At 39.8% G+C, this 27,931-nt stretch overlaps 1 protein-coding gene across 1 annotated transcript; it reads left to right on the plus strand.

Annotated features, from left to right (window-relative positions):
- Positions 1 to 1,660: 1,660 nt before the first annotated feature.
- Spty2d1 (SPT2 chromatin protein domain containing 1) lies at positions 1,661 to 27,915 on the plus strand. The gene is made up of 6 exons (XM_070032744.1): positions 1,661 to 1,906; positions 15,103 to 15,217; positions 16,496 to 18,028; positions 19,804 to 19,969; positions 23,441 to 23,518; positions 24,748 to 27,915. The coding sequence occupies exons 1-6, from the start codon at positions 1,847 to 1,849 to the stop codon at positions 24,839 to 24,841; spliced, it is 2,046 nt and encodes a 681-aa protein (XP_069888845.1). The 5' UTR covers positions 1,661 to 1,846; the 3' UTR covers positions 24,842 to 27,915.
- The last annotated feature ends 16 nt before the right edge of the window (positions 27,916 to 27,931 follow it).

The raw sequence follows: 27,931 nt of genomic DNA on the forward strand, positions 1-27,931 counted from the left end.
ATCGAAGGAATAGGGCCCAAGAACTTTGCTTAATATTTTTCAGTAGTTTTATTTACATATAACTTTATTTGAAATGGAGTTTTAGGCCCCAATGCCCATACTCCTGGGATTCTATGTCAAGTCTGACCATAGACCCACTTACACACCAAATAAAGAGACAAGGTGAAGACCAGAGAATGGAGATTAAATTCATCTTCAAACTGGTTGTAGTATAGAAATTGGAGGAAAGGGACAAAGGGCATGCATAAACAGACCCAACTGGACCTGGTGTTCTAATGTTTTGGTGTTCTAATGATCAGAGGTGGTCAGCCATTATCTGAGATAGGGGTGGGGGGCTGTTATAGTAAGAGTTATTAATGCCTGGTAGGTGGTCCTGTCAGGCTCCTTCCAGGCTTTCAAGATGGCTGTAAAGTGACTGCAGGAAAGAAGGGCAAGTTTCTGAGCAAAAGACAACAGATAATAAATAGAGGCTGGGAAACTTATTTAGTTGATCTGTGGATCCAAAGTCGTGAGTGATTTTTTAGCAAATGCAGCTTTAAGCACCTATTAAGCTTCTACATATACAAGGACTGTTGATGGAGCAACTATTCCCCATAATTCAATTTGGAGGTATATTCAGCACACACACACACACACACACACACACACACACACACACACACACACGCTGTGCGCCCTAGCACCTACTGTCAATCCCACCCTCAGATTCAACTTGCCTAATTGTGTCTTTCACCGAGTCATCAAAATAGCCTTACAATAACTCAAGGTAATCCTCAAGTGGAAGCCAGGAAGAGACTCGCAATGAATATGAACATGGCCATGCGTGTTTATCAGCACAGCAGAGTCCACACGAGAGAAGAATCTCTCAAGCCATTCCCTGAGCAAAAACACAGGGTAGATGCTGGAAGTGGCACTATCTAAACCAGGCAAAAGCAGACAGCACTTGCGTCTATATCCAAAGCGCGTGCCGTAACGCACAGCTTGTATCAGTACGTGGTTAGTACAGCTTGTACCAGGACATGATTAGTGGCAGAGTGGCAGAGGACCTGCCGATCCCTGTGCGCCTGAGCAACTTCGCGAGAGCCTAGACACAGGTACCGAAATCCTGGGCTTAAAACCTGTAGGTTCGGGCTGAGAATGTGGTTTAGTGGTAGTGTGCTTTCCTAGCATGCATGAAGCCCTAGGTTCCATTCCTCAGTACCACAAAAACAGAAAGGGTCGGAAGTGGCACTGTGGCTACTAGCCTGGTGCAAAAGAAGCCCAAGGGCAGTGCCCAGGCCCTGAGTTCAAGCTCCCAGTGGCAAAAAGTAAATTAATAATTTAAAAAACCCTGTCGTTTCTACTGTTGACACGTCGTGGCTTTGGAAAAATGACATCTAGAGAACCTCATTGTGAGAAGTAACCCCAGGCCCCCTCCGTTTCCCCTACCAGAAATCAGAGGGAACTCCAAGATGAGCAGCCCGGAGCCCAAGCTGCCAAAGAAGATCCCACCCTTTAGCCCCACCCCCGCAGCCTGCCAAGGCAGCCTCTCTTTGGTGGATAAAAGATTCGTCCCGCCCTCTTGAGCCTACGCCAGCAGCCACGTACCACGTCTTACGTGTCTCAAACCAGAAAGCGGAAGTGACGCAAGACTCGCGAGGTCGGCGGGGCGGCCCTGAGAGGATACAAGGCAGCTGAAGGGAAGAGGGGCGGTCAGACCGCATTGGCAGGCGCCGGAAGTGGTCGCGTCTTGGAGGGGTAGCGGAGGGGTTGCGGAGGAAGTTCACTTAGGGCGTCGGGGCTTCTCGGCGAGGCAAGCTCAGCCTCCTTCCCGAGAGCCCAGCCCAGTCTCTCTCCTCGACAAAACATGGACTTCAGGGAAATTCTCCTGATAGCTTCCAAAGGACAAGGTGTCAACCATGTACCGGTAAGTAGCCACCGGGGCGTCCCTGTGCGAGACCCCCCCTCCGGCTTCAAGTTCAGACGTGGCTTGGAACTTCTGGGCACAGCCGCCTGGAAGTGGGCTCCCGAGAGATCAAAGAGCGGGACCGCCCTCCTTCCCAATGGTTGGGTGTATGCTCTTGGGAGCGTGCGGTGAAGGAGGGTTGGAGGGACAAGATGGGAGTCTCCTGGTGACTTGGTGACCTGGGTGTTTCCGAGTTGATGGGAGAGCGCAGGAGGGGGGGGGGGGCGGGGCAGGCGCTCCTGGCGCCGAGTGGGCTCCAGCTCTGGTTGATGGCGGAGGGGGCTCGGCACAAACTTCAGCCCAGGGTTGAGGAGGAAGGATGTCTGTTTCGGGGACTTGGTTTCAGAGCGTGGCGGGGGGGGGGGGGGGAGGCCCCTTCGGGCCGATCTGTCGCCCGTCGTCGGTGAAAGGTTTAGTGATTTCTCATTCGCGGCCCCACCCACGGAGGAACCAGCGGCGGAATCACCTGCTGGGGCTGGGGGAGAAGTGATCCCCTTTTTGTTGGGAGAGAGAGAGAGAGAGAGAAAAAAAAATCATTTGTTGAGTGTATTCCAGGAAATCCTCGGTCAAACGACGGAGGAGCTAGCGGTCTGAGTGAGGTTACAGCATTTGCTTAGCTAGCGTGAGGCGCCGAGTTCCGTCCCCAGTGCGCGGGTGGGGGAGGGGGTAGTGGAAGGGAGGGAGGGGGTAATGTGAGTTTATTTCAGCTCCCATTTTTACTGATGGCCTTCCAGATTTTAAGCCTTTGCTGAAAATCTAGGTCCCATTAGCTCATGAACGTTTGCCGATAAGCTCATAATCGCAGAGGAGTGTCAAGCGTAAAAGCTAACCATTTAAAGTGGTAGAGGGTGTCAGTCGGCTTCATGGAGTTGTACCTGTTTTGCATGGACTAGTCATAGCTGGAACCTCAGATGGTTCCCGCAGCACAGCTGTAAACCGACGAATTGCATTGTGATACCTACCCACAGTCTGGGCAGTGAGGTGCGAAACATCTTTTCAAAGTCAATTCAATTGGAATGTATTGGGTTCTCATTTCCTAGATGTTTTGCAGTACTTTTTCTCTCCTGTTACTTTTCCTGTCATAGCTGGCTAGTTCTTTTACCCTTTTGAAAGTATTGATCTGAAAATAATAAAATAAGGAGTGAAAAAGCCTAGGTCTACTTATTTACCATACAAATGGTTATGTAGTCATATTCTGCATACTAATAATTATTTCCCCAAGCCTTGAGTTTTTTTTTTTTTTTAATTTTTGATCGGTCATAGAGGGCTTGAACTCTGGGCCTGGGCACTCTCCCTCAGCTCTTCAGCTCTAGGCTAGCACCCTACCACTTGAGCCACAGTGCCGCTTCCGTTTTTCTGAGTGGTTTATTGGAGATAAGTCTCACAGACTTTTCTGCCCGGGTTTGGCTTTGAACTGTGATCCTCAGATCTCAGCCTCCTGAGTAGCTAGGATTCAGGTGCCCACCTGCCTTGAGTCTTAAATCGTGCTGTAGACTTAGAATTTCACTCCAGATCTTCCTGAATTTCGGTAGAGATCAAAGATAGATAATACTAGCTTTGATGCCCAGGATAATGATCTGTACTTCCTTCCTTCCTTCCTTCCTTCCTTCCTTCCTTCCTTCCTGGGGCTTGAACTCAGGGCTTTGAGCGCTGTCCTTGAGCTTTTTTTTTTCCGTCTCAAGGCTAGTAATTTCTTATTTTAAAAGTCAATAATAGCTTCCAGTAGAAAAGACAGGTAATCAGAAACAGGTATTTCCAAATTATGTGTCTTTTAAGGTATGTATGTTATCTATCTACTTGTACTTGCAGTAACATGAAATGAAAGAAAAAAAGTAAATTGATGAATTCAAATTTAAATTTTAATAGAAAAATAACAGGCATATATTTTATGAATCATGCTTCCTGCTCCCAATCCTAGAAAGCTAGTAAACCTGGAAGTTTGATTTAGTTAGCATTAAAATCCTTAAATGGGGGCTGGGAATGTGGCTTAGTGGTAGAGTACTTGCCTTGCATGCATGAAGCCCTGGGTTCCAGTCCTCAGTTCCACATACACAGAAAAAGCCAGAAGTGGTGCTAGGCTTGAGCAAAAGAAGTTCAGAGACAGTGCCCAGGCCCTGAGTACAAGCCCCAGGATTGGCAACACACACACACACACACACACACACACACACACACACACACACACACACACACACACACACACACACACACACACACACACACACACACACACACACACACACACACAAAACTTTTTTTCTTTTTTTTCTATTGTAAAGATGCTGTGCAGAGTAGAGTACATTTTTTTTTTTTTTTTTTTTTTGTCGGTGCCTGGGCGTTGTCCCTCAGCTCTTCAACTCAAGGCTAGCGCTCTACCACAATGAGTACATTTCTTGTTGAGCATTGTTAACGCCTCCCTTGTTGGTCTCTCACTATCCCGTCCCCTCCCCCACCTCCCTGACCTCCTCCCCCCCCCAGTTGTCAAGTTCATTTCCAATATACTGTCTTGTGGGTATCATTGTTTCAGTGGGTCATTCTGTTTTATTATTCTCCTTCCCCTCCCCAAATTAGACAAATGTATATGCAAGATGCCGAGTACCAAAATAAAGTACAGTGCCAACAGGGGTATACCATAGGGGGAAGAACACACAAAGGAAACAAAAAAAAAATCACATAGTACATTAAAAACAACAATAAAGAAAGATCTCTTGTGTCCATATATTGGGGTTCATTTCACTTAGCATGATCTTATTTGGTCTCTCTTTATATATAATGTATATATATAACATATATATACATTATATATAGAGAGAGCTTTTGAGCTTTTCTGCTCATCTGATAAAATTATCCTAAATGTATACTAATTACTGAAAATGAGGGAAACCATGGGCCCTATATTTCTTTGGGTCTGGCTTACTTCACTTAATACAATTTTTTAATACCTTTTTTATTGTAAAAATCTATACAGAGGGGGTTACAGATACATGAGCAAGGTAATGAGTACATTTCTTATCAAGCATTGTTACCTCCTCCTTTGTTTTTCCCCTACCATCCCTTCCCTCCCACCTCCACAACTACACTACCCTCTCCCTCCCCTCCCCGCCTAAATTGTAAGGTTGGTTTTTTCAACATAGTGTCTTGTACATCTCATTGTTGTAATGGGTCAACCTGTATCCCTATTTAAGCATTTTGTTTTTTTCCCTTCCCCTCCCTAAGCTAGAGAAGTATATATACAAGATGCAGGGCACCAACATCAAATACAGTGAAAACAAGGGTTATACTGTGGGGGAGGAACATACAAAGAAACAAAAAAAATCACATGGTACATTATAAATATGTTAGGAACAATAGCAAGAAAGAAAAAAATCACTTGTGTCCCTATCTTGGGGTTCATTTCGCTTAACATAATCTTATCTGGTTATATATACATAGCTTTTGACCTTTTCTGCTTGTTCCAGATATATACTAGTTATTGCAAATAAGGGAAACCATAGGACCTATGTTTCTTTGGGCCTGGCTTACTTCACTTAATATAATTTTTTCCAAGTCTTTCCATTTCCTAACTAATGGGGCTATTTAAAAAACAAAACAAAACTTTAAACACACACACACACACACACACACACATATACACACATACACACATATGTCATGAAAGTCACAAAAGAAAACTATTGAGGAATAAAACAGTAAATGACTGTTAAATTTAATCCATGATCTTACTTTAACTTAATTCATCTATCATATATCTCTTTTTTTTTTAATTTTTTTTTTCTGGGTCTGGTCATGGGGCCTGAACTCTGGGCCTGGGCACTGTCCCTCAGCTCTTCAGCTCAAGGCTAGTGCTCTACCACTTGAGCCACAGTGCCACTTCCGGCTTTTATCTTTTTGCTTATGTGGTGCTGAGGAATCGAACCCAGGGCCTCATGCATGCAAGGCAAGCACTCTACCACTGAGCCACCTTCCCAGCCCTATCTATCATATATCTTATACACAGTCTGAAGAAGATAATTCACTTGCAAATATGAAGAGTATTCACATCCCTATTTACCCATACTTCATATTTTGTAAATGCTAACAAAAAACATATTTTTAATTTGCATATGATTGATTAGTTAATTCATCCATTCATTAATTTGTTGGACTGATGGAGATCAAACCCAGTGTTTCTCAAATGCTAGGCAAGTGGTCCACCACCCCTGAGCTCTAATCCAAGCTTTCTACATTCTTTTGTGTGTATGTGTTTGTTTGTGCCAGTCCTGAGGCTTGAACTCAGGGCCTGGGCACTGCCCTTCAGCTTTTGCTCAAGGGTAGTACTCTACCACTGTCACAGCTTCACTTCTAGTTTTTTTGGGTTTTTTTGTAATGTATTGAAGATAAGAGTCTCAGGGACTTTCCTACATACCGAGGATGACTTTGAATTGTGATCCTCAGATCTCAGCTTCCTAAATAGCTAGAATTTTGGGGTTTTTTTTTTGTTGGTCGTGGGGCTTGAACTCGGCTTGGGTGCTGTCCCTGCGCTCTTCAGCTCAAGGTGAGCGCTCTATTGCTTGAACCACAGCGCCACTTCTGGTTTTCTAGTGGTTTATTGGAGATTAGAGTCTCACAGATTTTCCTGCCCCAGCTGGCTTTGAACTGAGATTCTCAGATCTCAGTCTCCTGAGTAGCTAGGATTACAGGCGTGAGCCACGGGCGCCCTGCTTAATAGCTAGGATTATAGGTATGAGCTACTGGCACCTGGCAGCCCTCTTACATTTTAGAATAAACTAATATGTAATTAGTAAAGTTGAAGTCTTGTTTCCTATTTCATTTTTTAAAAATATAAGACATCCTACATGTAACAGATTATTACAAACAAGCAATTTTCATACTCCAAGAGGCATCCTCTTTGCCCTATATGGATTCTGCTTTGTTGAAACTCAGTGGTCTAGGAGCCACTGAGGCTTTTCAATAATTGATAGCAAAGGTACATTTCTTTCTAGTGATTATTTCTGGAGGTTTTTTTTTTGGTGTGTGTTTTTTTGTTTGTTTGTTTGTTTTTTGTTGGTCATGGGGCTTGAACTCGGCCTGGGCTCTGTCCCTGAGCTCTTCAGCTCAAGGCTAGTGTTCTACCACTTGAGCCACAGCTCCATTTCTGGTTTTCTGGAGTTTATTGGAAATAAGAATCTCATATGGACTTTCTTGCCAGGGCTGGCTTCAAACAGCAATCCTCTGACCTTAGCCTCCTAGTAGCTAGAATTATAGGCATGAGCCACCAGCACCCAGCCGTATTTCTGTTTTTTTTTTAAAAATTGTTATTATAAAGGTATATAGAGCAGTTACAGTTACATAAGTCAGGTAAAGAGTACATTTCCTTTTGGGTAATGTCACCCCTTCCCTCACTTTCTCCCAGTTTTCCCCTCCCATCCCTACCCACAGTTGTGTGGTTCATTTTCAACATAGTGTCCATTGAGTACCACTGCTGTATTTGTTTATTCTTTGTCACTCCATTTTTGTGCGTAATTTTTTCTTTTTCACCTTTTAGCCATCTGTTTTCATTTTCACTTCCCATTTGGATCCTATTACAGCTGATAGATTTTGGTCTTCAGAATTCTTAGGTCAGACTTCCACTCTGGAAAGGAAATATATATCTGGCTTAGAGCTACAAGTTGAGTATCCTTTATCTGAAATGCTTGTGGTTAAAAGTAATTTGGATTTTAGGTTCTTTCCCATTTTATAATATATGCATAAATATGATATATAATGGAAATGAGAACCAACCTTAAACAAAAAATCATTTATATTAAATGTATCTTGTATACAGTCTTAATATAGTATTTTTAGTATGTTTTGTTTAGACTTTGACCGTTGTGTGAAGTCAGGTGTGCAATTTTCCACTTGTGATGTTATGTCAGTACCTAAAAATTTTGGATTTGGGAAATAGAGCTGCTCAACTAGGTTCCCAAATTGTTTTTTTTCTTTCTTTCTTTCAAAGGAAATAGTTACTTCATAATGCTTTAGTTTAAAACAAAGGATTGCATCATGCCTAGAAATATTAGGCTCACTATTATTTCCCTGTGGAAATCTGAATACAAATAACAGCTGGTCAAAGGTGATGTAACTAGTCATTCTCACAGGCTCTGTTTTATTTAGAGGAGAAAAGATATTTTTGGTAACCTTGCCCTAACCTCCTCCCTACCTCCCCTTCCCCCCTGCTTCAATAACAAAAACAAAGTAGTAGTTATTTGATAGAATAGCATGAAAAGTCTCTGGTTTGTTTTTTTTTAATAGCAACATTTTATTTTGAAGGAGCCAACAAAAGTTTCTGTAGGAAACTTTTTCCTGTAGGTAATATTTTATCTGTAAATTGGATGTTCTTCACTCAGATCTAAAGATGACATGTACAGTGCCTGAGACAGCTTTTTTCTAGCTTCTGAAGAGGCTGAGATCTGAAGAATGAAGATTGGTTTGAAACCAACCTGGGCAGAAAAGTCCAATACAAATCCATCTCCAAAGTTAACAAGAAAAAAATGCCACATTGGAGTCTTGAGCTAACAAATTGAACAGGAAAAAGATACCTGACTTTAAGCAACAGTGCTGGCATGCTTGCTTGCACATGCATACACAGAGGAAAATCTTTTTAAAAAGGGAAATTTTGTCATTTTGTGAGAATGTAGATAGAATAGAGAACACTGTTAAGTGAAGTAAGCCTAGGCCTAGAAAGACAAATGTTCTTGTTTTTTTTGTAGAATCTAAAACAATTGAATTTATAGGTGCAAAGGATATTTATATTTATAGAGGATAGTAGATAAAGATAATTAGATAATGGTCAAAGGGTACAAAATAAGTTTTGGTTTGTAAATCTCAATTGTACAGTGTAGTGAATACATATAGTAATGGTATATTTCAAAGTTGCTAAGACAGTAAGTTTTAAATATTCTTACTATAAGAAATGAGAATTGAAAATGACGATTGACTACATAAATTTCACAATACTGGTATTGGCATAGTTATATTTAGCTAAAGTCACAAACATATTTTAACCTTCACAATAATAATCATCACTATCTTAATCTACAAAGCTTGTGAACTCTACAAACTTTAACAATAAAACTATTTCTTACAAATCAGATATTACATTTTGTTGGGTCTTCCTCTGTCCACGGACGGGGTCCGTGGAGGGGTAAGTGCGGCCGCTCGCCCGTTCCCCAGCCTCCCTTAGCCCAGGAGACAATCAGACGCAGGGGGGAGTCAAGTCAAGCAGGAACTCATTCATTAACAGGGAGCATCCCCTTTTTAAAGCAAAAGACTGCGTGGGAGGAGAGGAAATGGGATCAACCAATCACTGAAAGGCCATACCTTATCATGCACCCAACCTTCCATGAGATGTTTACACACTGAACCTAAACAAATCCAGCTCTGCCCACTCAACTTCCTCTCAGGGCCATCTTTGCTACCTGTGTTCCCCACAGATTTCCCCACAACGTTTCTTTCCTTTTGCTGTTTCTTTCTCTAAATCATCAGGAAATATGTATGTTTTACAATTAGAAAAATATGTTACCTCCTGAGTAAAGTGTAGCTTTCAAGAAAACTGTAACACATTTGGTGAATATATATTTCCAGGCCAAAAGCACTTTAATTTTTTAAATTAATTTATTTTATGTTGGTCCTGGGGCTTGAACTCAGGGCCTGGATAGTGTCCCTGGGCTTTTACACTCAAGAGGTAGAGTTGTACTTATGGCTTCTTTTTCTTTTCTTCTTTTCTTTTCTTTTTCTTTTCCTTTCTTTTTTTTTTTTTTTTTTTTAACGTAGTTAAATGGAGGTAAGAGTTTCATGAACTTTCCTGCCCAGGCTGGCTTTGAACCACAATCCTCAGATCTCAGCCTCCTGAGTAGCTAAGATTACAGGTGTGATAGTTTCAATGCAAGAGACACATATGTTAAAGTGGATTGATATTTTGTACACATTGGCTTCAGAATTAAAAATCTTGGCAAATTTTCTAGTGCTTTGTTTGAATGGTATAAGCACCAGTGTTGTGGATTATTCATTCGGGTCCAACAGAATGAGTGTTGGTTTGCAGTGTTACAGAATGGATAGGCTTAGTATAAAAGAAACTTGTCCAGCTGCTTCTCATGAACCTCAAACAATGAAGTAGCCTGGTGCTTGAATCAGATTCAGAATTGATGTGCTGTTATTAGAGTTACATATAACTACTGGCATGGGAAAATGCCAAGTCGTTCTGCTTTCTTATATTTATTTATCGATCAGTTTATTTGTGGCACTGAGGTTTGTACTTGAGGCCTGGTGCTTGTTAGGCATGCACTCTTATCACTCTTACCACACCTTTAGCCCTCTGCCTTATTAAATAAAATATGATGTACTCCGAGCCTGAGGCCGTAAAAAACAAGTCATTCTCTACTAGGGTACCCCTGTAGGCTTGGAGTGTTATAAAATATTCCATTATTAAAAATCTTTTGAAATAAAGACCATTGTTGCAGTGTCTCACCAAAGGACTAGCCAGCTCAAGGTTAAGGTCTAAACATATGTCCACATAACATTTTAATACAAATATTAACAGCAATATTATTCATAATAGCCAAAACATATACAATTTGGATATCTAGCTGAGGAATAGTTAATAGAAGTTATATGTGAGAGACAGATATATAGATTTATAAATATATATATAGAGAGAGAGAGAGAAAGAGAAATGATTACTCACCCACTAGATGAATGATATGCTGACACATGCTACGATAGGAATCTTGATAACATGCTCCAAAATGAAAGAAGCTGAGCACAGAGTTCTCCAAAGAAATAGAACCAGTAGGATTTATTTTAGGGAATTCATTATTTGGCCAGCTAAGTCCAGAATTAGTAGGCTAGGCCAGTAGGCTGAAAAATGAGACAGGAGTTAATTCTGTAACCTTCTGTAATAAGCTTTAGACGTTCTTCATATATCGATGGTATAACCTGGTTCATATCACAAAGGATATGTTTTATCTAAAATCAATTGTAAATGTTAATAACACCCATAAAACACCTTCACAGCAACATCTAGATTAGTATATGGTTAAGTAACTGGATGCTGTTATGTTAAACAAGTTAATACACAGAATTAACTATGGTCATACATGCTATGCTTTCATTTATATGAAATGTTTGGGATGGGGCTGGGAAGGTGGCTCAGTGGTAAAGCGCTTGCCTTGAAATCTTTGGGATGGGTAAATCTAGAGCGTTTAAAAAAATACATAGTGGTCACCAGGAATATCACTCAACAATAGGAAGTGGGATTTTTTGGTGTTGTTGGGTTGTTGTGGGTTTGTTTTTTTTCTTTTTTTGTGTGCCAGTCCTAGGCCTTGAACTCAAGGCCTGGGCACTGTCCCTGAGATTCTTTTGATCTACTATTTGAGCCACAGCACCACTTCTGGCTTCTGTTTATGTGGTACTGAGGAATTGAACCCAGGGCTTCATGTATGCTAGGCAAGCACTCTACCACTAGGCCATATTCCCAGCCCCCAGATTCCTTTTTATGATGAAGTCAGTAGTAATGGTTATATATCACATGGTATATATTTGCTGAATATTACAAAAATATTATACATTAAATGAGTGGATTTTATGGCATGTGGATTGCATCTTTTTTTTTTTTTTTTTTGGTCCGGTCGTGGGGCCTGAACTCTGGGCCTGGGCACTGTCCCTCAGCTCTTCAGCTCAAGGCTAGTGCTCTACCACTTGAGCCACAGCGCCACTTCTGGCTTTTTTCTTTTTGCTTATGTGGTGCTGAGGAATCGAACCCAGGGCCTCAGGCATGCAAGGCAAGCGTTCTACCACTGAGCTACCTTCCCAGCCCTGGATTGCATCTTAAAGATGTTTTGTGAAAGGGTAGGCATCATGGCTAGTGGAATATTTGCTAACATTTGCAGATGGTGGGTTTAATCCCCAATATCAGAGGGGAAAAAAATAGAAAAAAGAAGTTTGTGGTGACCCAGCTCCCCACTCCTCCAGATTTTAAATTGTAATCTCAATTTTGCCTAAGAGAATGTTTTACTATTTTCTTTGCATCTGTGTCTTTGAGTGCATTTCAAGTTTCAGAGGAAGTAATAAGTCCTGATATCTAACAAAGGCCTAATATCCAAAATATACAAAGAGCTCAAGGAATTAACCCCTTCCCAAATGAATAAGCCAATCACTAAATGGGCAAAGGAACTAAGGAGAGACTTGCACTATAGGAGAGATCTAGGAGAAGATCACAAGTACTGTAGTTTACATAACCTTAAGCTTAGTAGTTTTTTGGTGTTTTGGTTTGGTTTGGTTTGGGTTTTTTTGTTGTTGTTTTTTGTTTTTTGTTTTTGACAGTCCTGAGGCTTGAATTCAGGGTCTTGGCACTGTCCTTGAGCTTCTTTTTGCACAAGGCTACCACTCTATTACTTGACCTAGAGTGCCACTTCTGTCTTTTTCTGTTTATGTGGTACTGAGGAATCGAACTTAGGGCTTCATGCATGCTAGCCAAGTACTCTACCACTAAGTCATATTCCCAGCCCAAGCTTAGTAATTTTTAAGGAGTAGAGCTGTACCTTAAAGGGTAAAGGCCTTGCATTCAAACCCAAGTACCAAAGTAAATTTAGTAGTACTTTTTTTTTAAAGAAAATTTTAATATTTACATGGGAAATGACAGAGGGAAAAATAGGAAAAATAGTCTTTGTAATTCTTTTCAGAGCAGAGCTGACTTCCTGAACACTGTTTTTTGTTTTTCTGCCTTTCTATATTTTTGTCTCTTAAGTCACTGTTTCTTCGAAGGCACTCCATAAAGGACTGGCTGAACCATGATTTTAGGTGATAAAACGGGGTATTTCATATTTCAGTAGTTATTATACATATTGACATAAAATGGAAAACTATAGCTTTTCAATGGAGGCATTTCATCAATATTCTGAGCTCTATCTCAGCACTAGAGTAATAGATCAAAGTGTTAGGTTCATTTGCTCGTAGTAGTAGTTCAGGAAGTATATTGAAAAAGTAAAAATTCATGAAAGATGTATTAGGTAAATGACCAAAACTTGGCAAACACATTCAACTTTGTCTCATACTTTCTTTTTTGGCTTCTCAGTTCCAAACAGCTTTTCTTTTATAATATCCCAGTTTTTACTTGGAGTCCCAGGTTAGGACAAAAGATGTCTCATAATCATGTTGTGTGATGCTTGGTGCTGTGTTACCTAGATAACATTCTTGTCTTGTTAAATAAGTATTGATAATATGTATGTTCTAATTTTTCTGGAGGGAACTGTCAGCTTTGATTTGGCAGGTAAATCTATGATTGATTGATTGATTGATTGATAGCTAAGGTTGACTGATTGCTAGGCCAAGCAGTCTGTCATTTAGCTATATATCCCTGGCCCTCTGAGTTATATATTAATTGAACCAGGAACAAAAAAATCTTACAGTCTTGGCAACAAAATTTAAACCTTTCCTTTCTTTCAAAACTTCCTAATGAGATAAACTGGAATTAATTTGTGACTCTGCGTATTATGAGTTTTCATACATTTTAATTTGAATCAGGAATTGTTTTGATGGTAGAATTTCCATGATGAAAATGTTAACATATCTAGTTCTACATCTCATTCTCTTCCCTTTTTTTCTCCTTTGTCTGCTCTTTGTCCTCTATTGAAAGAGACTACAATTCAATTTACAAAGATGTAGACTAAGAGATTTCATTGTGTCCTGGCCAGCATAACTGGGGAAAAATTTTGGATACTGTCTTGGGACTTCTGTGTCAGGGATGTTTAAATTCTTAGCATTGCTATCATGCAGGATTTTCAGGTTGGATTACGGCCCACCTCCTTGGCCAGCTGCTTTATTGGTATGCTAATTTAGTTGGAACTTGAGCCTGCTTCAAGATAGTTTGTATTTAGCAACCTTTAGTTTACTGCACAGAGCATTTGGCTTTCCTCCAAGGATTTCATACGCATAGTGAGAATATGTTTTAGGTTTATAAATTGCTTACTTGTTCTCAGAGACTACTTCATTTTCTACTAGGTCATTAACAAATGCGGTGGATGAGAATGATATCTGCCTAACAAGACAAAAGAGGAAGAACGCTTTTTAAATCTTATTTCCAGGGTGGAGGAGCCTAAAGCTTAATAGTATATAGTACTTGCCTACTGTGTGAAGCCACAGCACTGACAAAACAAAAAAACAACAGAACAAATAAACCAAAATAACACCTTTATTTCCTAGCTCATAAACTTAATGTGAATGGCCCTGGAGGCAAATTGTTTGTCCCTTGTTTAAGTTATTAAACTTCAGAGGAATATCATCTGTGCCAAGATAGAACCAGCACTTTTTAGATGATATGGAAACCTATATAAATGAGAGTTTGTACAGCAAATATTTAATAAATGTAAGGCTGCAGCTAAAGATTACTGAGAATTAGGTCCCTTCTGTTTACATTTCATTCCCTCCATTTCTCCCCCATCCTTCTTCCCTTCTTTCTTCCCTCTTTCCCTTCTCCCCTCCTTCCCTTCTACTTTCTTTCCTTCTATTTTTATTTTTCTGCAGTGCTAGAAATTGACCCAATGCTTCACAAATGCTAAGTAGTACCCCTAAATTTCTTTGAAATGCTTTTAGGCTATAACTTGCTGTGATAAAACTATGGTTTACAACTAACAAATTTCAAAATTTATGTTTCCTTGTTTTAAGCAAAGTAACCTATGAACTTATAAGATCTTGCCACAAAATAGTGTATAGAAACGTGGCCATTTTTTGGCATGAAAATTGAGACTGGGAATTTAGCTTAGTGGTAGAGTGCTTGCCTAGCATGCATGAAGCCCTGGTTCGATTCCTCAGTACCACATACACAGAAAATGCTGGAAGTAATGTTGTGGCTCAAGAGGTAATGCTAGACTTGAGCAAAAGAAGTTCAGGGACAGTGCCCTGGGCCTGATTTCAAATTTCAGGACTGGCAAAAAAAGAAAAAGAAAATTGGGCTTGGAAGCACTTAATTTCTGAGGAAAGGGGAGGTTGGTGGCACTGGGAATTGAACCCAGGCCTGGGGCATTCTACACCAGCACTGTTACTACTAAACAATATCTCTGCCACCACCACTCCCCTCCAGCCCCTAGATAATATATTTTGTAAGGTTGGTTTGCTTATTGTTTTTGCTCTGTTTTTATTTTTAGAAAAGATACAGTTTGGCAGTGGGACCTCCCAAGAAAGACCCAAAAGTTAAAGGTGTCCAATCAGAGGCGGTACAAGCTTTTCTTCGAAGGAAAGAAGAAGAGCTTAGACGAAAAGGTATGTATGCCTTATTCTCCATTTTAAAGATTCCCATTTTCATATCTAGTATGTACTTAACCAGTAGTTGTTTGTAGACAAAAAAACGTAACTGGCCATGGATTTCAGATAGTGAGTGTGACTATCTGTCTCTGGATTGCCTTTGTATAGCTTTACATGTGTTCATGTATTGGTTGTTTGATGGAAGTTTGCTTTTTGTTTATTTGTTAATCTGCCTTAAATGTTTTTGGAGCCAGGCATAGTGGTGTGTCCCAGCTACTAAGGAATGTGAGTCAAGATAGTTATTTGAGCCCAGGACCTTGATATGAGCCTAGATAACATAGTAAGCTACCCTTTAAAACAAAAAGGTTATTGGAATTAGTGATTATGACCATAGTAAGCCCCCAGTAACAATGCCATTCTTCAACTTCGGTTCTGAAACTACATATTACATTTTTAAATTAATAAGTTCTTTTAGAGCTCAGTAATTAAAATAGGAAAAATTTTAGCCAGGTGCTGGTGTGGTAATCCTAGTTACTCAAGAGGCTGAGATGTGAAGATCATGGCTCAAAGCCAGCCTGAGTAGGAAAGTCCATGAGATTTTTTGTTGTTGGTTGTGGGCCTGGGTGCTGCTCTGAACTTCCTTTGCTCAAGGCTGGCATTCTAGCATTTTGAGCCACAGATCTACTTCCAGTTTTTCAGTGGTTAATTGGAGATAAGAGTCATGGAGACTTTTCTGCCTGGGCTGGCTTTGAACCATGATACTCAGATCTCAGCCTCCTGAGTAGCTAGGATTACAGGCCTGAGCTACCAGTACCATGAGACTCTTATCTCCAATAAACTACTCAGAAAAGGCCAGAAGTGGCAATGTGGCTGAAGAGCACTACCCTTGAGCAAAAGCTTAGGTCCTGAGTTCAAGTCTCAGGATCCCTCTTTCCCCCTGCCAAAAAAGATTTTTTTTTAAGTTAGTAATCTCAAGAAGTTATACTGAATGTAAATAGCTATTCAAAAAGCTTGAATATTTGTAATTATTAACAAAATTCTAAGTGGGTACTAATTGATTGGTGTACTTAAAGCTGAAAACCAAGTCCCCCAATTGCTTAGTCATATAGAAAAACTCATGATCTATTTATTATGTAAAAATGACTCAATTGGTATTTGTTCAGGCAACTTCCTCATTTGATTCCTAGATATCTTCAAAGTATAATTGAAGATTGTTTTGGCTACCTACCAATGCCACATGAGCGTGCTGCTGTTTTGAGACCTTGAAATAAATAATGTTTATTTTGTTCCTTTTAGCCTTAGAAGAGAAAAAGAGAAAAGAAGACCTAGTGAGAAAGCGAATTGAGCTCAAACATGACAAGAAAGCAAGAGCTATGGCCAAAAGGACTAAGGATAATTTCCATGGTTATGATGGGATTCCTATTGAGGAAAAGTCAAAGAAGAGGCAAACAGTGGACAGCCACACCAGCCATCGACCAGACCAGGAGTATGAGGTGGAAGAAGAGAATGCGTTCTATGAATACAATCAAGCAGTATCAGAGGAGGAGTATGAGGAAGAGCAGGAACCTCCCAAAGTTGAAAGCAAACCAAAGGTCCCCCTTAAAAGTGCCCCACCACCTATGAACTTCACTGATTTACTGAGACTGGCTGAGAAAAAGCAGTTTGAACCAGTGGAGATCAAAGTAGTAAAGAAATCGGAAGAAAGGCCTATGACTGCAGAAGAACTTAGGGAGCGTGAATTCCTTGAACGAAAGCATAGGAAAAAGAAACCTGAGACAGATGCAAAACTACCTCCAACTGTGTCCAAAAAGGTACCCATTCAGAAAGAAAGTATGGTGACAAAACTTAGCAAAGGTTCTGGGGACAGGCAACCTTCTTCCAAGGGAGTACCTTTTCCTCATCCTGAGAAGAAATCCAGACCCAGCCCAGCCAATGGGAAACACTCAGCTTTGTCTTTATCCAAATTCACGCCAGCAGAGAGGACCAAGTCAGGATCTGGCAGTAGCTCCCAACCCTCAATTCATGAGGGTCATGACAGACTTGTTTTCAATGGGGCGAAAAAGCCTCACTCCAGCACCTATTCACCAAGTGTCCCAAAGACTTCTGCTAGTGGGACTCAGAAATCTGCCACTGAGCACAAAGCCAAAAAATCTCCTAATCCTAGCCATTCCAAGCCTGGGCTCATGGTTACTCCAAACAATAAAGCTAAGAGTTCAGGTATCAAGCAGACTGGCAGCAGCTCCAACTTAGCCCCTGGGCGGCCCAGCTTAGGAACAACTCGGCCCACTCATGGTTCTGCCCCTGTTCCCAAGCGCCAGAATGGCAGCTCCAGCTCAGGAACTGAGCGATCAGTCAGTGGGACCAAGAAGGTAGCCAGTAACACAAATGCCTCTGGGTGGACAGTGAGTGGTACAAGTGGTCCTGGACGACCTACAAGCAGCTCAAGTGGCCCTGGTCAACCCAGCTGTGGTTCAGGTAGTTCTGGAAGACCTGTGGGCAACTCTGGAAGCCTTGGGCGGCCAGGAAGCAGTCCACATGAACTTCGACGACCAGTGAGTGGCCCAGGCCACCATGGGAAGTCCGTAAGTGGCCCTGGGCGATCCATAAGTGGTTCAGTTCCAGCTGGACGAACTGTCAGTACTTCAGGTCCTGGGAGACCAGTGAGCAGCCTCGGACCTGGGAGAACAATTAGTAGCCCAGATCCCCCCACAAAGCCCAAGTGTACTGTTGTGTCAGAAACAATTTCCTCAAAGAATATTATTAGCCGATCCAACAGTGGACAGATGAATGGAATGAGGCCTCCTCTACCTGGCTATAGATCTGCCCAAGGTAAGACTGTGCCCTTCATTTTATAGAATACATATTTGTACTAGGAAGAGAGTACTTCATTTAATGTAACCAAGGACCCATTAATGTGTGCTAGTGCTAATAGACTCTTGATGCTTTGTCTGCCCTGTACCTAAGAATTCCTTAATGATAGTGGTTTGGGTAAGAGTTAGAAAGAAGGCTTATGTAGGATCCTCTTTGTTGATCCCTGCAATATCCCCAAGATAATAATCTTGGTTTTGTCATTTGTGAGATTGTGTGACTGTACATGCCCTATGTGATTTAACAGATAAAATATTCTTTGTCCTGAAGAGATCTTTATCATAAAGAGATCTGTCCTTAACTATGAGAATATAATTTCAAGCTTGAAGCCTTTATTGCGTTGTTCACTCACCAAAAATGTGTTAAGCACCTGTTTATGTACCATGAACTAATTTAGACTGTCCTTATTTTTCTTCAAGGATAGTAATCAAGGTTCTAACCACTGGTTAGGACCAAGGTACAAGATTGTTGGTAGTAACTGCTAGTTGCTTGGTCTACATGCTATTAGGCATTTGTTAAAACACTTGTTAAACATTGTGTAGAATGTGAGAAGAAACAAGTGATGTAATTTTTTAAAAATAATCCTAATTCAGCTAGACACCCAAAAGTGACATTTTACATATCTGGAGACATTAGTTGTCACAGCTCAGAACAGGGCATGTTACTGGCAGGGATGCTGTTAACACAAATAGCACAAGGCAGCCTCCTATAACACTGAATCATCTGGCCATAATGTTATATAATGTCAAGATGGAGAAACTGAGCTAAGAGGACAGGCCATACATATTAAAAACCATCATAGGACAACAAAAGGAGTGTCTAGTCAAAGACTAGAATGCACTTGTTCCCAGTATTGGCCTACTAGCTCATGCCTATCTTTGCGGAGTTGTTTTTGTTTTGGGGTTATTTTTTTTTTTTAATCCTTTTAGCAAAATGGCAAAAATAGTTAAAAGTTTTTCCAAAATTGCTCAGTTTGAACAATTTTCTATAATTCCTACTGTGTTCCTTTTTTTTTTTTTTTTGGCTATGTTTTCCAGGCTGATCTTGAACTCCTGGGTACAGAGATCCTCCTTGTCATAGCCTTCTGATAGCTGGGGCTATGTGTGTACAGGACTTGAAATTTATAGACAAAATTATGGTGATCAAAATAGACATGTGTTACTTTGATGCCTTTCCTTGACATAACTAAACATTCCTAATTCTGCCAGGGACCAGTAGCTCACACCTGAATTCCTAGCTACTCAATAGGCTGAGATATGAGGATTGCAGTTTGAAGTCAGCCTGGGCAAGAAAGTCCCTGAGACTCTTATCTCCAATTAACTACCAAAAAGCTGGAAATGGCACTTCAACTCAAGTGATAGAGTTCTAGTCTTGAGCACAAAAGCTCAAGGACAACATCCAAGACCTGAGTTAAATCCCCAGAACCGGCACGTACACACACAAAGACAAATTTCATGATTCTATAACTTTTATTGTTTTAGAAATTCTACTAATCTTTTAAATCCCAGAAGTACAGTACTACTAAGCTAAATATATGTAGCAAAGCATTTCTAATAAGCCCTAGAATAGGCATTCCGTTCCTTCTAGATCCCCTATACAGCAGGAATAACATGACACCATGCTGAGAGCCAGCCTGCTTGCCCTAATTTTTAAATATTTTTAAAGATCCCAATTTATGTAGAACTCTACTAGAAATACTTTGAGGTTTAATTACAAATATTTGTCTCTGTATTTAGGTCCTCAGAGGCTTCCCTTTCCTGGTTACAAAAGGCAGCGAGAATATGAAGAGGAAGAAGATGATGAATATGATTCTGAAATGGATGATTTTATTGAGGATGAAGGAGAACCTCAGGAAGAAATATCCAAGCACATTCGGGAAATCTTTGGTTATGACCGAAAAAAGTAAGTCTAAAGATTTAGGTAAATATGGTATATTTCATTGCTGTCGTTGTTTAGTTTTTTGAGATAGAGTCATGCTATGTAGCTGAGGTTGTCTTGTTTTAACCTCCTAAGCTCTGGGATTACAATTATGTATACCATGGCTTGCTTATTTTGAATAATTCACATTATGAGGGAGAAATATTCATAGTAGTGTTATTGAATACAGTGCTTAATTAGAAACTCTTGGGTCATAGTTATTTTAAATATAGTTATTCTTTAACACAGTATTTTTAATTAATAATAGTTTGTATAGTTATTTGCATAAAAGCTAAAAAATAGCACTTTTAAGCTTGTTCTTATAAAAGAACTGTCCTAAATATTTAGGAGAGCAGCTTTCTAATAGAAGTAGATTGGCATTGGAGTCAGAAAGCTTTTTACAGAGCCAGGTTGAAAGCCTTTCTAGTTAGAAAGGCTTTCTAATTAGAAAGGCTTTTCTAATTGTATAAAAGATAGTACAGGTCAAGAATGTGGTCTTTGGACAGCAGTATAGGACTGGCAGCTCTGATGTAACTAAGCTTGTTGACAATGCAGGCTTTTCAGTCTGCATTACTGAATCCAATTCATAAATGTGCATATTAGAAAACTTTTTACTGTTATATCAGGGGTTTGAAATAAAATTTTACCACTTAATAGCTAGGTAAAATTGAGGTTTGTTTTTGTTTATTTTTTTTTGTCAGTTTTGGGACTTGAACTCTGAGCCTGGGCACTGTCCCTCAACTCTTCAACTCAAGGCTAGTGCCCTACCACTTGAGCCACAGTACCACTTCTAGCTTTTTCTCTTTATGTGGTGCTGAGGAATCAAACCCAGAGCCTCATGCATGCAAAGTAAGCACTCTACCACTGAACTACCTTCCCAGCCCCCAGTAATTTATTTTTTAAATGATATTTTGGAAGGATTAAATTAGGCAGTGTGCATGTAAAATAATGTATCACAATTCTTTATCTAAGTTAGTAGTTGTTAGTAATTTTTATAAGCTCCTGGATCTGAGAATTTGTAATATCTTGAAGTCATTTAAAAAAAAAAAAAAAAAAAAACTTGCCAGTTGCTGGTGGCTCACGCCTGTAATCCTAGCTACTCAGGAGACTGAGATCTGAGGATCACGGTTCAAAGCCAGCCTGGGCAAGAAACTCCAGAGACTCTTATCTCCAATACACTACTCAAAAAAGCTGACAGTGGCACTGTGGTTCAAGTGGTAATGCTCATCTTGAGCAAAAGAAGTTAAGGACAGCACCTAGGCCCAGAGTTCAAGCCAAAGAACCAGTAGAATAAAAACAAATAAACAAACAAACAAAAAAAAAACACTTGCGGGCACCGGTGGCTCAAGCCTGTAATCCTAGCTAATCAGTAGGCTGATATCTGAAGATCACAGTGCCAGCCTGGGCAGGGTAGTCGAAGAGACTCTTATCTTCAGTTAATCACCAAAAAGCTGGAAGTAGCTCAAAGTGGTAGAGTGCTAGCCTTGAGCAAAAAAGCTTAAGGTCAGAGTCTAGGCCTTGAGTTCAGTCCCCAGAACTGGCACCAAAACCAAGCAACAACAACCAAAAAACCTTATAGAGTGGACAGAAGAACTAGGTTAAAAATCCGACTAAAAATCTCATCTGAGCCAGGCTCTAGTGGCTCACGCCTGCAGTCCTAGCTACTCAGGAGGCTAAGATCTGAGTATTGCAGTTCAAAGCCAGCCCGGGCAGGAAAAGTCCATGAGACTCCAATTAACCGCTAGAAAACAGAAAGCGGCACTGTGGCTCAAATGGTAGAGCACTTGCCTTGAGGTGGAGCTGAGGGACAGCACCCAGGCCCAGCGTTAAAGCCCCATGACTAACAACAACAACAAAAAATCTCATCTGAGCCCAGGTGTAGTGGAGGGTGCCTGCAGGAGGCTGAAGTAGGAAGGTGGGGCATTTAAGGCCAGTCAGTCTAGGCAACATAGCAAGACCTTGTCTTCAAAGAAAATAGAAAATCTGTTACTAACCTAGCTACATGTTCTTGGTCAAACCATTGACATATTTACTGTATGTATGTATGTATGTGTGTGTATATATACATATCGATCTCTGACAATGGGGCAGGCATGTGTGCATGCACATATGTGCATGTGTGTGTGTGCGTGTGTGTGTGTGCGTGTGTGTGTGTGTGCGTGTGTGTGCGTGTGTGTGCGTGCGTGCGTGTGTGTGCGTGCGCGTGTGTGTGTGCGTGTGTGTGCGTGTGTGTGTGTGCGTGTGTGTGTGTGTGCGTGTGTGTGTGTGTATTAGATGAGATGATATATACAAACAACTTTCAAGCTGGGCGCCAGTGGCTCACACCTACAATCGTAGCTACTAAGGAGGTTGGGATCTGAGGATCATGGTTCAAAGCCAGCCCAGGCAGGAAAGTCGATGAGACTCTTTATCTCCAATAAACTACTAGAAAAGCAGAAGTGGCGCTGTGGCTCAAGCGGTAGAGCAGTCACCTTAAGCTGAAGAGCACAGGGACAGGCCCAAGTCCAGAGTTCAAGCCCCACAACCCACCAAAAAAAAAAATTTCATTGTGCTTTCTCGATTTTAATGTGAATTATCAAGGACATAGCTGATTGAGTTGAAAAAGCCTTATGGATTGGTGCTTTACTTAACACTACATTACATTCAGGAATAATTACTTCTCAGGGTAATGTCACTTCTTGGAGTAATAATAGCTCATTGAATGTCTGTACTGCAGAGATCCAGTTATACCCATGTACTGCAGAGATCCACTTATACCCATTATCTGCTCCGCTCTCTTCCCACCAAGCAAGGAGGAATGATACTAAAAAGGTGTTTCTTTTAAAGAGGTGTATGTGTGCATGTGCATGCCTCACTGTCAAGAGTGTGAACTTGACCTGTGCTCTTACTTGGCTTCTTTGCTCATAGCTGGTACTCTTCTACGTGAGTCACAATTCCAGTCCTGAACTCTGGGCCTGGGTGTTGTCCCTCAGCTCTTCAGCTCAAGGCTAGTGCTCTACCACTTGAGCCACAGCACCATTCCGGCTTTTTCTGCATATGTAGTGCTGAGGAATCGAACCCAGGGCCTCATGCATGCAAGGCAAGCACTCTACCACTGAACCACCTTCCCATTCCCCAGCCCAGCATTTTGCTGGTTGATTGGAGATGGAATTTTGAGGACTTTTCTTCCCAGCTAGCTTTGAACCTTTTCTTTTTTTTTTCTTTTTTTTTGGTCCAAGTCCTTAGCTGGCTCTCATCTGAAACACACCTCCACTCCCTACCTTTGAAACAATCCCCTAGTTCTCAGCCTCCTAAGTAGCTAGGATGACAGGTGTGAGCTACACTGGTACCTGGCTAAAAGTGATATTTTTAGGCAAATTCTGCTACCCCAGCCAAGATTTCTTTTTTAAATGAGAGGATGTAGATCTTTTAGAAAACTGAATTTTATTTTTTACAATTTTGATTTTCTCTTATCAGATACAAAGATGAAAGTGATTATGCCTTACGTTACATGGAAAGTAGCTGGAAAGAGCAGCAAAAAGAAGAAGCAAAGAGGTAAGCAAAAAATAATACATTCACGCACAGATGTTCTAAAAGTTCTTTTCAGCCTGGTGCCAGTGGCTCACGCCTATAATCCTAGCTACTCAGAAGGCTGAGATTTAAGGACCAGGGTTTTAAGCCAGCCTGGACAGGAAAGTCCATGAGACTCTTGCTAAAAATACTGGAAGTGGAGCTGTGGCTCAAGTGGTAAAATGCTGGCCTTGAGCAAAAAAGCTCAGGGTCAGTGTCCAAGCCTTGAGTTCAAGCCCTGGGACCTGCACCAAAAACATAAATAATTCTGCTTGTTGCTACATTTGGAATATTGGAAATGTGTTTTGGCCTACACAGTTCTGAACTATCATCCTGTCAATTAGCTGTAAGGGCCTTAGACAACTGCATTAACTTTTTTTTATTGTCATGGGGATGTACAGAGGAGTTATAGTTACATAAGTAAGGTAATAAGTACATTTCTTGTCAAACTTTTTACCCTTTCCCTTATTTTTCCCTCCCCCTCTAATCTTTCTCACACTCTTGAGTTGTACGGATTATTTCCAACATATTGTCTTGTGAAATGCATGAACTCTTACAAATATTTTCTCATTTGTGAAATGAAACTGTACTGTCCCGTGCTGATAGTGGATTGAGGTGATATGTATACAAGATGCTTATAGTGCCTCACATGTATATTATAGAAAATTAGAAGCCTCCCCTAATTCTAATTGTGATTTTTTTTTTTTTCTTTCCACTTCAGATGTAATCTTGCTAGCCTCAGGTTGTTAGATTCCCTCCACCTAATTCATGTTTGGCTGTCTGGATAAACTGATAATTTCTTGAGTAGGGGGTACCCTCATGACTTTGCTTAGGATTTTCATTATTGTAATTCACTTCAGTCTTAATCTACAGTAGGAAGCCTCTTTTCTTCCTCTTAGACCTCCTTTCCTCTAGCTAGATAAAATGCCAGAATAAGCTATTGGGAAAAAATATTACTGTTTCTTTTTTGCTTTTTAGTCTTTTTGGTGTTGTGGATTGAGTCTAGAACCATGTGCATGCTAAGTAGATAGTGTACCACTGAACTAAATCCCCAGGCCTATTTTTAAATACTTTGGAGATAAATTTATATCAAGGCATCTTAAAACAGTAATGGTTTAGCAGCACAATCCATGTGAGCTTCCAGTTGAAATTTCATGTTGCTTTTAAAGTAGCAATCTCATGTATATTAAATACTATTTAAATTTTTTTAACAGCTTAAGACTAGGTATGCAAGAAGACTTAGAAGAAATGAGACGTGAGGAAGAAGAAATGAAACGTCGAAAGGTTAAGAAGGTGAAGAGACGTTAGCTGCTGCTTATTTTTGTAAAACTCTAGGAAGACTGCTGCAAGGATTTCCTGCCTTCAGACTGAATAAGCCTCCTTACCATTTTATATTTGTACTTGGGTACTCAAGGAGAAGGAATGCATACTGTCAATGCAGGCTGTCATTTGAGCATAAAGTATTTTCAATACTCCAGGGTGAAATCTTAATGTAGATGGTAAAATGTCTGCTGTGTGCTCTTATGAAGTCACCTGTTCACAGATGTTAACCTTTGTCCTGATGAGCTATGCACTCTGTGGGGTTACTCACCAGTCAATCTTTTATTGTTCCTTTGCTGCTTTAAGGTTAAAAAAAAAAGATTGTCTCCACCTTTTAAAATTCCACTGATGTGTGAGGAGGATACTGTTCAACTTCTAGTCAAAATTACTGTCTTTATGAAGCACTTGACCCTTCATGAATGTTGTCAGCAATAAGTGGCCTGTCCTAATCTGTGTTCAGATTGAGAACTCAAAAATGTAGAGTAGGCTTTATAATTATCACATGGGTGTCATCCTTGTGACTCAGAAGTGCAAAATAGAATAAATTATATTGTATTCTTCATTATTTGTGGATTGGATGCTGAGCATTCTTACTAATTTAGGGAATCTGGCAATGTTTTTTTTAAGTTTCCAAGTTAAAAATACTAATGTCAGTATAGGAATATTTTCCAAGTTTTCCTTTCAGAGATTGTTATGTTGGTTTTAGTATAAAATAGACAAGGTCATTGTGCTGATTAATTTTAAATCTTAAAAATTCATTTTTATACTGAAAAAGTTATTCAAACAGTAGATTTGAAAAAGTTATAGTTTAAAAAATAAGGAAGTGACATGTGAGGTTTCCCTCACAATCAAAAAGATAACCTTCCCATCATAAAGATACGTTGGAATCCCAGTGTGCCCTGTACCTCTTGACTTTGCATTTTTAGCTTAACTTCCCTAAATGGCAAAAACCAAAAACGTTTAAATTTGTGTATTTCAAGAGCACCACCTTCTCCTTGTGCCCATATTGCACTTTTGTTTCAAACTATGCACTGTGAAGAGAATTTTTCCCCAGGTAGAAAAAAAGGGGGTGTTTCCTATACCGGTATTTTATTGGGCCTTGGGACTTTAGTTTCACACTCAAGTCAGACTTACAGACTTTCTATCACTTTGGCCTCAAGTCCAAGCAGTTCCAGACATGGCTGGAAGGAAGCTAAGTCTCAAGGTCAGCATCAGAAAATGCGATAATGCTGTTAAGAATATTTGTCCTTCATTCTAAATATGGAGGATTGGAGACAGAACTAAGCTTGTAGGAAAATTCTACAATAAATGTTCTGGCTATCTGAAGCCATTGGAAAAAGAATAGGAAATTAGAGGGAATGTCCCACTAAGAATCCTTACTTTTCAACAAGTCCAGCTGTTTTGTATATTTTTATCCATAAAATCTTTTTTTCTTCAAAGTTTGGGAATTGTAGTTTACCATTGTTATTAGCCTTCCTCAATGGGACCATGTGACACAGTCTAGAAGTAATTCATGAATTGTTTCTGACTTTTGAAAGTACAAGGATCTAATTTTAAAATTGAATACCATATGAAAGTTGTCTTAATCACTAGTTGTAACACCCTAACTCTCCACATAGATCTTTTACAGTAGTACTAGAAAATCCTATACTCTCAGCCATCTCAAATACCTTCAATGAAATTGATTTAAGGATAGTGTGATACTCCATTTGATAATATAGGTTTAGAACATTTTCTTTGCCATCATTTATTTGCTTCCACCCCTCCCACCCTACTTATATGATCTTTATTGGATATATTTTTGAGAATTATTGAATATTTTTTCAATAGTAAGACTGAAATTTAATTACAATCAAGTGCTTGTCATAGCCAAAAGATTTCTGATGGCTTTTAAAGTTTACTAGCATTTACTGATATGGTACACTTATTTGTACAGAAAGGAATCTGTGCTAAAGTTACAGAACTTTGTAGGAAGAGTCAGATTGTAATGTCTGTCCCACGTAGTTTCTTCTATAATAGATGCTAATTTGCATCAATATTATAAAAGGACTTATTTTTTTAAAAATATGTCTTTTAATCTTGGCCTTGTTTTCAAATCCTGTCTTCCATCTTGTTCTTCTGTACTTCCTGACCACTCTTCACACAACCTTTGAAGAAACTGGAATAGGCTGTTATTTTATCAAGGTTTACAAATTAAGTGCTTGGTTTTTAGTATATTCTCTACTGTCTTGATTTTCAGATTTTCTTAATATTTGAAGATGTGCCTTTTATTCGGTAATATTAATTCACGAATGTAGTAATGTTATTTCACAATTGTAATGTTACATGATCATGGGTGTGGTATTCTCTAACACAAATTATGTGTAAGGAAAGTAGTTTTCATAAAACTCACAGCTCTGATTGCACAGTCCCAGTTGCTTCTGATGTTATATGTCAAAGCAAAGGGTACTTTCTTTTAAGGCTACTTTCAGGACTTATCTGTGTATTTTTTGTAAACTACAAATGCAAATATATCCATTTGGAGGCCAGGGTACCACATGTCACGGGCAGCCTTACATGTGTGCCATGAGAAAGTTCAAAGACTATAAAGAAAGTCTATGGGAACTCAAAACTTAATTTCAAAAAGTAATCCCCAAGATTTTCTCCAAGAAATAAATTATTTTGTATTTTGTAACTTCACAGCAGCTATTATTACATTTCTGAGATATAGCAGAAGACCAAAACAATTTTTGGAAAGAGAATAAATATATGAAGAAAGACTGGTCATTTTATTTTCAGTGTGCTGATTAGACTACTATTTATTTTGTGAATGGATGTGACAAATATTCAGGTGTGTAGTATATGATTAAGAGTGGAATATAGATTTCTTTGGAGTTATTAAATCCATGTCTTTTGCATAATGGACAAATCAAAAGTTTAAATGGAAACCTTTTACGTAGCTTAGCTTGTTTTCTGGTGCTGTTGACCTGCAAGAGAATATACTTTTGCAAATACAGGTGAATGTTTTGCCATTTATGTATACAAGAAATTGTAGGCATTAAAGTATTTTATTGATATTCTTATTGGTTTGCCTTTATT

The sequence above is a fragment of the Dipodomys merriami genome, unplaced genomic scaffold (assembly GCF_024711535.1).
Source record: "Dipodomys merriami isolate MVZ:Mamm:240054 unplaced genomic scaffold, mDipMer1.0.p SCAF_21, whole genome shotgun sequence".
NCBI classification, from domain to species: domain Eukaryota; kingdom Metazoa; phylum Chordata; class Mammalia; order Rodentia; family Heteromyidae; genus Dipodomys; species Dipodomys merriami.